The sequence below is a fragment of the Megalobrama amblycephala genome, linkage group LG5, assembly GCF_018812025.1.
Source record: "Megalobrama amblycephala isolate DHTTF-2021 linkage group LG5, ASM1881202v1, whole genome shotgun sequence".
Classification (NCBI taxonomy): domain Eukaryota; kingdom Metazoa; phylum Chordata; class Actinopteri; order Cypriniformes; family Xenocyprididae; genus Megalobrama; species Megalobrama amblycephala.
The window spans coordinates 11,670,796-11,684,824 of NC_063048.1; the positions used below are offsets into that span (position 1 = coordinate 11,670,796).

At 37.6% G+C, this 14,029-nt stretch overlaps 1 protein-coding gene across 3 annotated transcripts in view; it reads right to left on the minus strand.

Moving 5' to 3' along the window:
* si:ch211-266o15.1 (zinc finger MYM-type protein 4) overlaps nucleotides 1-14,029 on the minus strand; it is a 37,540-nt gene that overhangs the window by 13,959 nt on the left and 9,552 nt on the right. For 2 of the 3 annotated variants that reach the window (XM_048190671.1, XM_048190670.1), the window contains 13 exons: nucleotides 13,236-13,337; nucleotides 13,012-13,067; nucleotides 12,514-12,675; nucleotides 12,355-12,430; nucleotides 8,540-8,951; nucleotides 6,337-6,499; nucleotides 5,358-5,564; nucleotides 4,951-5,098; nucleotides 3,131-3,246; nucleotides 1,867-2,208; nucleotides 1,487-1,637; nucleotides 531-703; nucleotides 164-308 (listed from right to left, as the gene is read on the minus strand). In XM_048190671.1, coding sequence (XP_048046628.1) covers nucleotides 164-308; nucleotides 531-703; nucleotides 1,487-1,637; nucleotides 1,867-2,208; nucleotides 3,131-3,246; nucleotides 4,951-5,098; nucleotides 5,358-5,564; nucleotides 6,337-6,499; nucleotides 8,540-8,951; nucleotides 12,355-12,430; nucleotides 12,514-12,675; nucleotides 13,012-13,067; nucleotides 13,236-13,337 — 2,253 coding nt within the window. Of the gene's footprint in view, nucleotides 1-163; nucleotides 309-530; nucleotides 704-1,486; nucleotides 1,638-1,866; nucleotides 2,209-3,130; nucleotides 3,247-4,950; nucleotides 5,099-5,357; nucleotides 5,565-6,336; nucleotides 6,500-8,539; nucleotides 8,952-11,138; nucleotides 11,254-12,354; nucleotides 12,431-12,513; nucleotides 12,676-13,011; nucleotides 13,068-13,235; nucleotides 13,338-14,029 lie in introns of those variants that run through there. The other variant, XM_048190672.1, reaches the window with a different exon arrangement.

A 14,029-nucleotide genomic window follows, 5' to 3' on the forward strand; every position in this document is an offset into this window, starting at 1 on the left:
AAATTACATTTCCCAGCAGAAACTCTGCACATTTGTTAAAGGTCTTTATAAATAGGTTTCACTCTGCTAAACAAACAAATAAGTGTTAAACAATGTCATTCGGTAGCCTTACTGCTACATAGGTTTACACCAGTTTTACATATAGAACTACATGGTGACGTACCGTTGCTTGCTGGCTGATGAGGGGAAATGCACTTTGAACAGAAGTGCAGCAAACAGGACAGGTTACAGAAGTGTTTTGTTGTTCCATCCCAGACGAGGCTTTCCTTAAGTGAGCCCTGGTTCTTACAGCAGTGACACTTGGCCATCTGACACGACGAATTCATGCAGGAACGATGCAAAAAGAAGCAACAATTAAAAACGCTGCCAATATGAAAAATTCAACAGTGTATATCTTAAATAAAAAAAAAAGCAAAAATTGTTGCTACACAATATAATTTGAACCCCAACCAAAAAGAGGTGATTGTGAGGCTCTCTTCAAGAGATAAAGGACAACTACAGCTTAAAAATAAATAAATGCCATCTCTAACCTCATAAAAGAGCACAGTGTAGAGAGACATGCACTCTTCTGTGCAAAACTCCTCCAGTTTGCCCCCAAAGAAGTTCTGAATGGTTTTATGGGTCATGTTTTGACAGTAGGCACAAACCCTGCATTGACCTCCATGTCGTTTGGCGAGATCATGCTTAAAAAGCAGTTTACAACCTATAAAAGAACACAAAGAATGAAACATAAGTAAGTTTATGTGAAAAAGTTAGGCATATAATCAACTTTTAAATAAAGTTCTCAACTTGTTTTTCTTCACGCTTTTTCACTGTACATCAATAGGCACCAAAAACATGAGCTAAATTGTTTATTCTACACAAGTAAAAATTTCCTTAAGAACCAACATTTAAATAGAATTTTACGGGCTTTTGCACCGCAGGAATGTTTTCATTGTTCCTATTGGCACAAGTACCCGCTTTTTGGCATGTTCGCACCGCAGGAACTGGTAACAATTTTAGTTTAGTTACAGCACAATAAGAACGTTGTATGCTGACTTGCCAAACGCCATATGAAATATTGGCACTCGCCATTTTTATAAAGCCGTGTAAAAACACAGTTTGCATATACTTAAGCAGTGTTAGATTTACCAATGCTAAATTCCAGGCACTTCTCTTCCTTTATGCTACAGAGTTGTTGTTTAATGCCACGCTTAAGTGATGTTGCTGTCAGCCGGCTTACGTCACTCCAGAGTTCCTACTGGCGGTGCGAATGCAATCAGGTAAATGGCCCTAGAGGAACATTTAATTCTCAGGGTACCACCCTGGTGGCTTGTTCCTATAATGTGCGAAAGCCCCTAATGCTAACCGGAATGTCACAGGTCCATTAATATGCAAATTAAGCATCACATGGGTTGAATAGGACAACTGCCATTGCATTTTTGTTTTTGTGACCGACCAGTTAATAACCACTGACATAAGAACCAAGTAAAGAGGTTGGGCAAACCTTCACAACAGAAAGATCTGGGCTGCTTTTCATATGTGATGATGTCTTTGACAACTTTCTCTAGTTTGCAGTACTCGCACACAGCTTTCACGTTGCTTTCCCTCTTAAATGTGTCACAACACGCTCGAGAACAGAACAACCCTGCGTGACCCTAAGAGAAGAAAAAAAAGAGGGTGTTTTAACAATGTTTTAAAGAACTACAAAAGAATTTCAAAAATCACAGAGCAGGAAAAATAATGAACCATCTGTCTAATATTGTCTTAAGTTTATGTTTTATAAAAGTGACATCACACTGTGCTGTTGTTCTGAATATCAGTACAGCTGTGATTCAGCTGCAGTAATATCACTTTTGCTCATGTGACCACTTTTGGAAGCCGTACCTTAAACTGGAAAACCTCGGGCTTGGAGCTAAACTGATTCTGGCACTGCCTGCATGTGAGTCGTATCGTGTCAGAGGACGAGGGAGGCTTGTTTGGCCATTGCTGCTGGGCGTCTTGTGAGTTAACCACACCAGGAGCTGGCACATAAGTTGGAACTGGATTTTGATTTGAGGGTGGTACAAAAGGTGGGGGAGGGTTGTAGCTTGGGCCAGGCACATTGGCTGATGTTTGGGTGGGCTGGAGATGGTCGGTGGTGGGCCGAGGTGGTGCAGCGCTTTGAGGCTGAGGTCCATGAGAGTTTCCATTCATCTGGTTATGAGGTACAGAAGCATTCAGTTTCTCCTAAAGAAGAAAAAAAAGAAAAAGAAATAGTCACATGATCTGATTTACGAAGACCAACAAACAAATTGTGGAGGAAAGAAAGCACATGAAGATTTACAAGCAGGTATTAAATGTTTTAAAATAAAAAAGCATAAGAAACTTCATCAAACCGACCGCAAACTACTGAACGTTAGTGTATGTTTTATAAATACAAGGCTAAGTCACACAAACAAGATGTGAAATAAGCTAAATCCTAAACTAGATAATTTAATGAAATGGTCCATTATTATTTATTTAAACTAGTGTTACATTAGGAATGGGTACCGAAACCCAGTATTACATGGGTCCGGGTCCGTACATTTATTATTGCTATATAGACATTACATTGCAAATTCTATCTAGCCAGAGTCACCAACTGTTTCTATATGCAATAATATTAGGACACTTGTCTATTTTGCATTTTTGCAATCCAGAAGAGAGATCGCGCTCACGCAGAGGAGATACAGCACGTGCACAACATGAAAGCCCTGTTTGTGACGATGAAGGAGAGAACCAAACATTCGTCTGCTTTCACTTTAGGCCTGTGATATTAAGCTAATTTTATTTTGATTTTGGCTTCCAAGGATGGTCAGAAAGAAGATATTTGACTGGGGTAAAACTATTAAAAACTAGCTGCGCTTCGTCTACCACAACTTCCTTCCCTTCACAGAGGTGCGCACCTGTTCCACCCTAAACCCAAACTTCATGCCAGAATCAGTACAATCGATGATTGTTGAAAAAGGCAGTCTTTAGTTTACTGTTTTAAAACACTGAAAGCACAATAATCCGCACAAGAGACGCTGTTCCCCCGGCTGAATTGTGTGTATAACAGAAGTACCGATAAGAATACTGTTAAAGAAAGTGCAACACAAAATACTGTAAACATAGACAAAGAATGCAATACCTGGAATTTGCCCACACAGTCTAATGAGCAGAAGTTCCTGATGGACCCATCAGAAATGGCAAGGTGATACTGAGGAACAGCTACCTTCTTGCAAGTTGTGCATGGGAAAGAGGTGCCTAAGAGCAAAACAAGATGGATCAGCACAAGAGAAAGAAAAACACGCTTTAGATGAATCTCATAAAATACTATAATATATTATTAGGGGTGGGAATCTTTTGGAATCTAACGATTCAATTCATATTGATTCTTGACCCGCCTCCATGTATAAGAAATCCTGTGCCCTCGACTGATATTAAATCTCATTTTCAATCAGTTTATAATAGGCTCATGTAAACATCTAATATTGAACTGTTCTAATCATAATAAATAACATTTCCTGTCATTTTTCAGTAGGACGTAATACTAGTTTATATTCGTTCCACAGGTAGTTTTGCTAGATTACGTTTTAAGGGGATTGATAAGTTTTTTTTGTGATATTTTGCAACCCTTCACATGGCGCTTTAATGAAGGGTGCTTTCAGGAAGAATGCAGAAGAGCAATAGCTACTGTTAGTGCCAAACAGTCAAGACTTATTTAATAAAGTAGTTTCAATTATACACACCTTGTAAGAGCATTATTTATTGCTCTAGCCCACTGCTGCTCAGCCTTTCATATTCGCCTCTTCAGCATGAGTGCGTGCATATTTTGCATTATTAAAATGTTATCAGTTTATGTGAGTGTAAAGTTGACATTTAGAATCAAAGGAAGTGATTATAAGCAAAGTCCCTTTAAGACAAGTCATTTCACTTGGTGGCCATCTTTGAAACGCCTCTCGGGCATCCTGGGCATCATGCAATCTCTTTGAATGGGGAAACATCAAATTCTCCAAAACTGTTTGCCAACCATACGATTAAATTTCATATTTGAAATCACCAATGAAATCTAACAACAACCGGCTCATAAATTTAGTTTCTAAACGCTCGAATCATGACAAAAAAAAAAAAAAAAAAAAAAAACTATATTTTTCAGGCTGGATCAAGCTAATGCGCATGCGCAGACCTAAATGCGTCTCTTCGGAGGCGTGCATCTGACTGTTTCTATAGAAACCGGTGATTCTAACGGCCGCTGAAGTGACGCGATGACTTTACCAGTCGCCGATTGGCTCTTATTTAGAAGGCGGGACTTATTCCGCCATATTGCGCGTTACACTTTCTCCCATTCAAAACAATACGAGTGACACGTCTTGTGTTATTCTATAGTCTTTTTTATAAGCTGGATCCAATCAGTGGACGATCTTTTGGGATTAGAAATATATATACGCACTGTTGGATTCAGCTTCAGATACAGGATATGTTAATTCGCTTTTATTTGAATGCACTTTTTTGTGTAAAGCTTCATAATGCTTCTTCTGTTGCAAGTCTCCTCTAGTCTGTCCAGCTGCTGAACTGCTCTCTCGGGTGACTTTTGTTTCCTTAGACCCGACATCACGTCATTAATAAATATTTACAAAATCGATTTTCAAAATTTGTGAATCGATTTAAATCGGCGGAAGACAGAATCGCGATTCATGTGAAACGATTTTTCCCCCCACCCCTAATAAATAAATAAAATGTATTTATTTATTGAGGTAAAACCACCACAATGACATTGGCTTTTTCATATTACAGTGAAAATATGCTTAATTTCATGAAGCAAAAAATATCAATGGTCTTAAAAATATGCTTTAATGTCTTTATGGAAAATATAATGTTTGTTTGTCTATTGATTTTGGGTTAAAATTGTGACCTTGACACACAAGAGAGGATATTTGTCATGGTGCTCCATTACAACACATTATTTACCTGTCAAACTGGGAGACGCTTGACTCAGGGCCACACATCTTTGAGAGCAGAAGAATTCTGTGACACCCTGTATGTTTGTCCCCTCCATCATTTGTTCAATATTTTTGATATCTTGGCAGTAGGGACAGTGAAGCCGCTTGCCACTCTTCTGCAACACAGTGAGAAAGACAACAGCTTTAGCTCCACTAAATTATTTTGCTTTTAAATCAGATTTTTGGGACTTTTAAGACTGTTATTGATTGCAAAATCAGAGCAGAAAGGAAATGGGATCAGGAGACAAGTCAAATTTGAACCTGCATATCCCACATGACCAATTCCACTAATTTCAAAATGAAGGAATTAGGCCATGCATGACTAACACAGATTGAGAAGAGAACAGCGAGTTCAGTCGTTTAATGTTGGGGTACCTGTTTGTAATTGCTGATGCATTCGGTGCAGCAGAACTTTTTAATACTATCCTCTATCTGAACCAGGTGATAGTTTCCTGAGGCTGTACAGTTGCCACAGTTCTCGCAGTAGCTCATGTAGAGGTTTCTGGAGGATCTGAAGCGTGCAAAGCATTCATCGCTACACAGCTTGTGCACAGCACCCAGATGAGTCACTTCATGCTGTATCTGTAAAGCAAAAAAAAAAAAAAAAAGTTAATGGCTTAAACACAGCATTTACTGTAACTGCATGGACTCCAAGTTGACCTGATGTTCCATGACCTTGCAGTGGGCCAAAGGAACGTTTACACAAGGTGAATATGATTTCACCAAGTACAACATGTTCCTGGAACATCTTTGTTGATCCTGGATCAGATTTGAGGGACAAGTTTACAGTTTATTCACCTATCACTTCCCTCTAATTGTTTAGATATGTTTGGTTTGGGTTAGGACTATGTTTTCGAAAAGAAATGTTGATTGAATATCAAGTTAAAGGCTGAGTACAATTATAAATGGTTTATTTTACCTTCTATTGTTTATTTACATTTCCCTGGTGAGTTTCTTTTTTAAATTAACAATCTATGTACATTTGTGATTGTTAAAGTGGTAAATATAAAATGGTAAAACAAGACTCTTGACTTCTCACAATGTTCGCAAATTGTGCAAATGGCTCATTAGCTCAAAATGCAAGATAACAGAGAAAACGAGCTTTTTAAGATAAATTGCACCCTCGAGCCGGATTACGCCATTTTGAGGGCCTTCAATTTTTTGGAATGTTTGTGAACAATTTTTTTACTGTTTATTTGGGAAACTAAATGCATTGCATTGTACTGCACTTACAAATAATCTACTTCACAAAGTGCACTAATCAAAACAATTCAGTCCATAAGGGAGTAACAAAAAAAGTACATGCAAAAGCCATAACAGCGAAATCGCATCATCTGTATAATTTGAGCCTTACCTCTTTGACCAACTTACACACACTGCAGTGTGTAAATATATCCGGAGGTGCATCTTCATACCTGTCTTTATAAATACTTAGACAAGCTTGGCTGCAAAATTCCTTTAGTGTGTTCATAGAGCCTACGGGGATGGTTATCAAGTCCTTCAGATTGACAATGACCCTTTGGAACAATAAAGTAGTTTAATAAAATGATCAATTCCACATTCCAATAGTATAATATGCATTAAAGGGATAGTTCACCCTAAAATGAAAATTATCCCACGATTTACTCACCCTAAAGCCATCCTATGTGTATATGACCATCTTATTTCAGACAAACACAATCAGAGTTATTATAAAATATATACTGGGTCTTCCAAGCTTTATAATGGTAGTGAATAGGGGGGCGTGAGATTTTGAAGCCCAAAAATGTGCATCCATCCATCATAAAATATTTATTGATGAATGTTGAAGTGCAGAGGATAGAGCAAAACAAAACACAGGTCATGACTTCAAAGTCTAAAACGAGAATTTTTAAAAGAGAAATGTTGGATGATTTCGATATAAGAGGAGCTTTAGTTTGTTGTCCAGCCCTATTTTTTGAGGCGTCTAAGATTACGATACTCCTACATCCTACGTCGCATCAGAGATTACCCTTTCGCCATAAATTAATGCATACAGCAGTCTGTCAGAAGCAAGTTATTATAGTTAATAAAGTTAAGTATAGATATTTTTCTTACAAAAACCTATTGCTTCGCTTAAGAAAGACTTTATTAACACCCTGGAGTCGTATAGATTACTTTTAAGATGCATGGATGTGCTTTTTTGGGCTTCAAAATCTCTTCACTAACATTATAAAGCTTGGAAGATCCAGGATATATTTTAATAGAACACAATCAGAGTTAGTCTGAAAGATGATAGTCAAATACACCTAGAATGGCCTGAGGGTGAGAAAATCAAGGGATAAATTTTCATTTTTGGGTGAACTATCCCATCATGTAATTTAATTTGCATGATAAAATAAAATATTTGAATCATTATCAGTTACATAATTGATTTCCACATTTAAAAGTAGAGAAAAATTCACTCCGTTTTAAAGGGATAATTCAACCAAAAAATGAAAATTCTATCATAATTTATTGACTCTTTTGTAATTCCAAATTCCTTAATAACATAATATTTTTAGTTCTTTTCCATACAACAAAATGAGATCCAAAATGACAAAAAGCATGTTGTATGAACTTTTTTTTTAATCATTTTTTGGAGCTTGACAGCCCCTAGAACCCAATATTTTTGTTGTATGGCAAAGAGCAAAGATTTCCTGGTGGACTTCTTTTTTTAGTTCAATGGAAGAAAGCCACACATGTTTTTAGGTAAACTATTAAAGGTGGACTAGAATTTCAAAAACACTGTTTGGAGGTTAGTCGGGCTGATACCAACAACAAACGTCTAACCAATCAGCATTAGGGGACGTATGACGGTTGAGGAGAGAGAACAAGCAAGAGGGAGATTTGAAAATAAGAAGAAAAAAAAAAACCCTGCAGAACGAGAAATGCGACAATACAAAAGAGCTCAAAAGAATAACTAGAATGAAGGTTTATGTCTGTGCAAGCACTTTAGGACCCGCGTTTATATTACAAAAACTTTCCAGCGCTGGAGAGAGCTAAGCAGGAAGAACTGAAAACACGCGAGTAAAACTGGGTTTGAGTGTCATTAATTGTCTGGAGCTGCTGTACTGTTGGCAACTAACAACAAACACTTTGTATTTACTCTTGTGCACTGTAAGCATTTTGTTGCATGTCAGCTGTGATAAACAGACATCCACTCAGCACTCGCATTACATGCGTAACAGAGGCCAGCTAGTGAGAGTTAAGCAGGTAAACCACTGCGCACTGACGACCGCTAGAGAATACGGTGTTTAGCGTCATTGTTAGTGCACTCGCTTTGCATGTCAGCAGCGGCTGGGCTGGGGTTCGAGACTGATTTGGAGCATGGTTCAAGAGAGATTTGACGTGGTTAGAACTGGAGTGAGCATTTTGGAGGCGGAGCAATGAAGAGAGGGGTGGGTTTGTTTGGGATGATTTCAAATATCAACAATATCCAACAGCGTTTTTCAAAATCTACTTACTGCACCTTTAATGTAACACACTTTTTCAGTTATTTGTACACTCAAATTGATAGAGATGGAAAAAAAAAATTTGTATAATACACAAGTACTCACTTAAGGCAGAGGTGGCAGGTTTTCTTAGGAGCGATAATGGGGGTAAATTGAACCGAGGGTAAACTGAAACTAGTTAGACAAACAGTGGAGCAAAACAGCTGGTTGGAGCCTTTTCGCTGGAACGCTGTTTGACCCTTCTGGAGGACTTTAGAACAGCCCGAGCAGCAGATCCTCACTGTGGGTGGAGGAGCGTGGACCTGGGGCGGCTGGGGCTGCAGGTGGGTTTGCGGCATCATCGGTGGCTGCATTCGGCCGTGGGTCTGGATTTGAGGATGCATCTGGGCCTTGGGCTGCAGCCGGAGTTGAAGCTGAGTTTGGGATTGGGCTGGCATAAGTATAGTGGTCCCTCTGAGTGAAGCAGTGTTCTGGGACATTACTGAGAATGAAGATGGCTGGGAGTGTGCCACAGACGCTGCATGAAAACAAACAGCAAATGAGCTAAAAGATGTTAACCATTCTTCTTCTTATTGCATGAAAAGGCCATATTCTGTACTGTTTTAGCATTATACTTTCCCCTGCAGTATTCTTGTAACGTCATTTGCTTAAAATGTTAGTCAAAGCTTCTTGTTCCAGAAGAGGTTTTAGGAACCGTAGATTGCCATTTTTGGATTCGTAAATGATCTCTTATGACTGCCAACCTCATCAAAGATCGAGAGAAATTCATGAACTGAATTTTGATCATTAAATTCCTAAGGATCATATCATTATTAGACTAATTTTGCAATCCTTCTTATTCTCCTTAGGATGTTGTAATAGCATCTCTGATACTTCTGTAACAAAAGTTAATAAGCTTGATTATTTTTTGCAAATCAGTTCAAACGGCCACTTTCAGTTAGTCAATTCAAAACTTATTTTTATGCATTGAAACATTTTAGAAACAAATTTGTAGACTACTGTTCAGAAATTTGGGGTTTGTAAGATTTTTCAGTGTCTTTGGAATAAGTCTCTTATGCTCACCAAGGCTGAATTTCTTTCAAATGTAAAATGCAGTAAAAAGAGTAATATTGTGAAATATTACAAGTCATATTGATTGATTTCTATTTGAACAATTTAAAAAGCACTTTATTCCTGTGACACAAAGCTGAATTTTCAGCATCATTACTCCAGTCTTCAGCGTCACGTGATCCTTCAGAAATTTAATAAGCTGCTCAAGAAACATTCATTTAATATTATCAATGTTGAAAACTGTTGTGCTGCTTAATATTTTCTTTTAGGAGCTGTGATACATTTTTATGAAATTTTTAGAAAGTTCAAACAAACCACATTTATTTGAAATAAAAATCTCTTGTAACATTATAAATGTCTTTATCGTCACTTTTGATCAATTTAATGCATCTTTGCTGAATAAACATTCATTTTCTAAAAAAACCTTACTGACCCCAAACCTTTGTAAATATATTAATGATTACATGACTTTTTTTATTGTCTTGAAAGTTGTTTTTTTTTTTATAGAGATCGACCGATATTGATTTTTATAACCGATACCGAAACCAATTATTTGCACAATAACCAATTTATAGAAAATATTTATTTGTTTTACTTTTGGTTTGAGACACTTATAACAGGACTGAAAACCGTTTTAACACTTTTTAAATACTGTACTTTTTACAATTTTACATACAAAACAAAAACTTCTACATCAAATAGTCTGAAAGAGTGCAAAACAATTAAAAATAGTGCACTGTCACTAAAGTGTCTTTAAATAAAATCTTTGATAAGGTAAACATACAGGTAATGAATATAGCATGGAAAATAATTCTAACAAATTAAAAACGCATAAAACATTCTAAAAAGCCTGAATAAAGGTTGCATCTTTAGCCTATAACAACAGCATATTAACAGGCAAAATAATCTTACAAAGTCTAATGTTTTCAAATGGAGAATATAAATAAATGTCAGGGGAGTCCATCAACTCCCCATAAATATAATCGTTCGTTTTAAACTACAGTTTTAAAAGGTTCAAAGATGGAAGAGAATGAAACATGCTGGAATATTCGCTAGAATACGCAAACATTATCAGAAAAATTAACAAAAAAGCGAATAACGTTACATCATCGCAATTACCGAGTCCATCTCATCTGGCATGTTATCAGAATTATCATTAATGTTTTTGTCGGTCTCTAGATTATCAAATACCTGCTAAGAGCGTTGTTTTAACGTCTCTCGCTGAGATAATTATTTTACACAGAGCTGTAATTATTTAGATGTTTATTAGCTAACTAAATGCTATATAGAGTAGACGACGTTAATATAATTGAAGTAGTTTTAAACAAGTACGGTGGCCGTGATGGAGCATCCATCCCAGTCAGTTAACGGCTTTATGAACGCAAATTCAGCACAGACAACACACAGAGAGAATTAAATTCAGCGATTTTATTTCCAATATGCACTAATTCATGGATGTTTTATTTCATTCATATAAAGTTACGGCTTTTATCGTAGCACGTGACTCTGAGTTCGTCTCTATTTTTTTTTTAGCGCCAAGTTGAAACTACATAAGAATTTATCTAACATATCTTATTTTTATACATCTCATTTTTGCATTAATGGCGGTTATTTTAACTAAAGTTAATTAACTAAGGAATGTCAGTTATTTTACCTTTGAACACCACCGTTATTGACTCATCTCCCCTCAGACGCAGCGCTTTAATGGCGGTCTCGCGCGCAATAGAAGGTATTCGTCGACGTCACTTTCCCGCCGAAAACGCGCTCCCTCAGCTGGACTGAGTGGCAAAAGAAGCTGCTGCGTGACTGGATTTAGTAGAGGAAACTGCGAAAACGCGAGTAAAACTAACGAATTACACTAAAGGTTGGAATTGAATGTGTTCCTTACAACTTGTCAAATAAAACTAATCCATGGATATCGACATGCAGCCTGGAGTCGCGTTTCATGACATTTATATGTGCCTGATTTCGACGGTGGGGAAATACATAAAGCAAATCTGCATGTGAATGTTTTATATAACTACAATATAGGTAGGTTTAAATCCGCGTAATCACTTATATCAATGTTATATCGTCAGATTGTCCAGCCCTAAAACATATATATAGTTTTATAGTATAGTTTTTGTCAGTGTTGTTTATTTAAAAACACACAATTATGCAGAATATGCAAATATTTAATTGATGAGTTGTCAACATAATATATAACAATACAATATATACGGTATGATTTTACCTCAAAATCCAACATTTTGACACAAAATGATAACTGCAATCCATGTTTCTCTGCTGGAGTCCAGCTGTTTCTGTGAATTGCAGTGATCCATTTGCTTTTTTTCCGTTGCTTTCTGATATTTTTTTTTTTAAATATATGCCTCAGGTTTTGTGTCAAAGCTATTTGTACAGTCAATCACAAAGCTCTTTCCCGTTTTGAATGTGTTTTGTGTGTTTTTCGCGACATTCACGCTGAAAACCAATGCTGCCGCTCAGCCTCTCAAGGTGGACGTGACCGCAGCCGTAACGGTCGACGGTGACGTCACTTGCATATTCTCAAAGCGGCCACAAGATGGCCGATATTACAAAACCGACACCCGATTCTGGGAAAATGCTTAAATATCGGTAGATCTCTAATTTTCGCGAAACATTCTGCTTTCAATATTAATCTATTTTCGTCACTGGCTGTTTGGTAAAATGGATGGTGATTTAGTGATATGGTTTCTCTAAATGGAAAAAAGCTATTTTGAAGCAAATACATAAATATTAAGATCTGTATTATTAACCTTTGTCAAATTACTGCAGTTATTTTTTAGTTAACAGTAAAGCCGAAGACAAACAGTGTCCTGCACGGACAAAATAAATCTTTGTGCTCTCACCCGAAACTGCATCATTGCTGTTTCCACTGACAGAGAAAACAGAGCTAATCCTCAGTTCATCAGATGCAGAGGAGGCCTGAAATGAGTCACAAGTCATTTAGGACATGTTTTTACAACAGACTGAACAGCACCGCTGCACAGAACAAGACCAAATCTTACCTCATTCTCATTATTTTCAAGCTCCTGTTTGATACGGCTCACGTCGGACTGGGGTATTAATGCTTTATCGTAGTCTTCATCAATAGGCTCATCCTTAATTCTTATTACAGGTGAGTAATTTGTTTCTCCATCTGTGGATTCTGTAGGAATCTCTGGCTGTAACTGGGAATGAAAGGCACTATTATCAAACAGCACGGTCCCATTTAACACTAAAACAACACTAACAAGAAGACAAAAAAAACTAAAAAAACAATCCTTCACCTTCAACCACATACATTCAGTGGCCACTTCATTAAGGTGCACCTGTACACCTACTCATTAATCAAATATATTAATAATATAAAATATAATCGTCTTCAGCACCTTGCTGAATCATGTCGTGAAAATTTCGGGAGCAAAAGTGGGTCCTTTAAAGTATTATATAACTAATAAAGTGGCCACAGAGTGCATGTTTCTGTTAACACCCAATATCCGTCACTGTTTTTCACTTAAACTTACGATGGCATCACTTCGCGATGACTCAATCCTAAGCTCAGACTGTACGTCTTGGATATCTGGACACAGGAGGACAAAAGTAGCACTTTGACATATATGCAGTTCCATAATGTTCTTAACAAGGCATCCAGCTCATCATAAACCACTGTACTTATACCAGAGTAAATTATTTTGGAAGCAGCAGCAGAATTACCGAAAGTACAAAGCATAATTTCATTTTGTTTTACCTATAATAGTGTCTGATGAGGGGGTGACAGGGGTGTCTTCAGAAACCTTCGCTCTCTCCACATCCATTTCTGAGGTTCCATTGGTAGAGGAGCTATTCTCTTCTGTAGTCAGAGAGAAGCCCAGTTTTTAAAAGTCCACAATAGTTCAGCTACATGCGGATTTATAATTCATCCACATCTAAATGATGATTTACTGCATAAATATTAAAAACAACGCATCTCATTCACTACTAGGGCTGTAACGATATGCGATATGAAACCGAAATCGCGATACGCAGGTCCACGAACCTGTATCGCGATGTGAGAAGGCAGAATCGCGACACACCCCTTCCAACTCCCAGAGTTATCCTTCCTGTCCAGATCCAATGCTACCACATTTTTAAATTACTATAAGTATTAGGGGTGTAACGATTTATCGTAGATGGTGTGTCTCAATCAGCTCTCTAGTTCAGTAAGTGTTTCGGGCACACATTGAATCTTGCAAGCAGGTTTAAACGTTTCTCATGTCAGTCTCTTGCATGGTCGCGTGAGAAAAGTCGTGACTTTCTTTCACCGCAGTGCACAGCAACAGCTGTGCTCACAGAAAAGCAAAAGACGCTTGCGATGCTTTGCTTTAAGTTAGGGGCCGTTCACATATTGCGTCTTTTCCGCGTGCAAGTCAGTTATTATTTTCAAATGTAGCCGGGCGGCAGGCGCGCTCATAATGGGATCAACGCGGTCGCGACGCGCATGCAATTCTCAACTTCTCAGAATGCCGCAAGCGCACCGCAGGTCGTGTGACAAGAATCAACCGA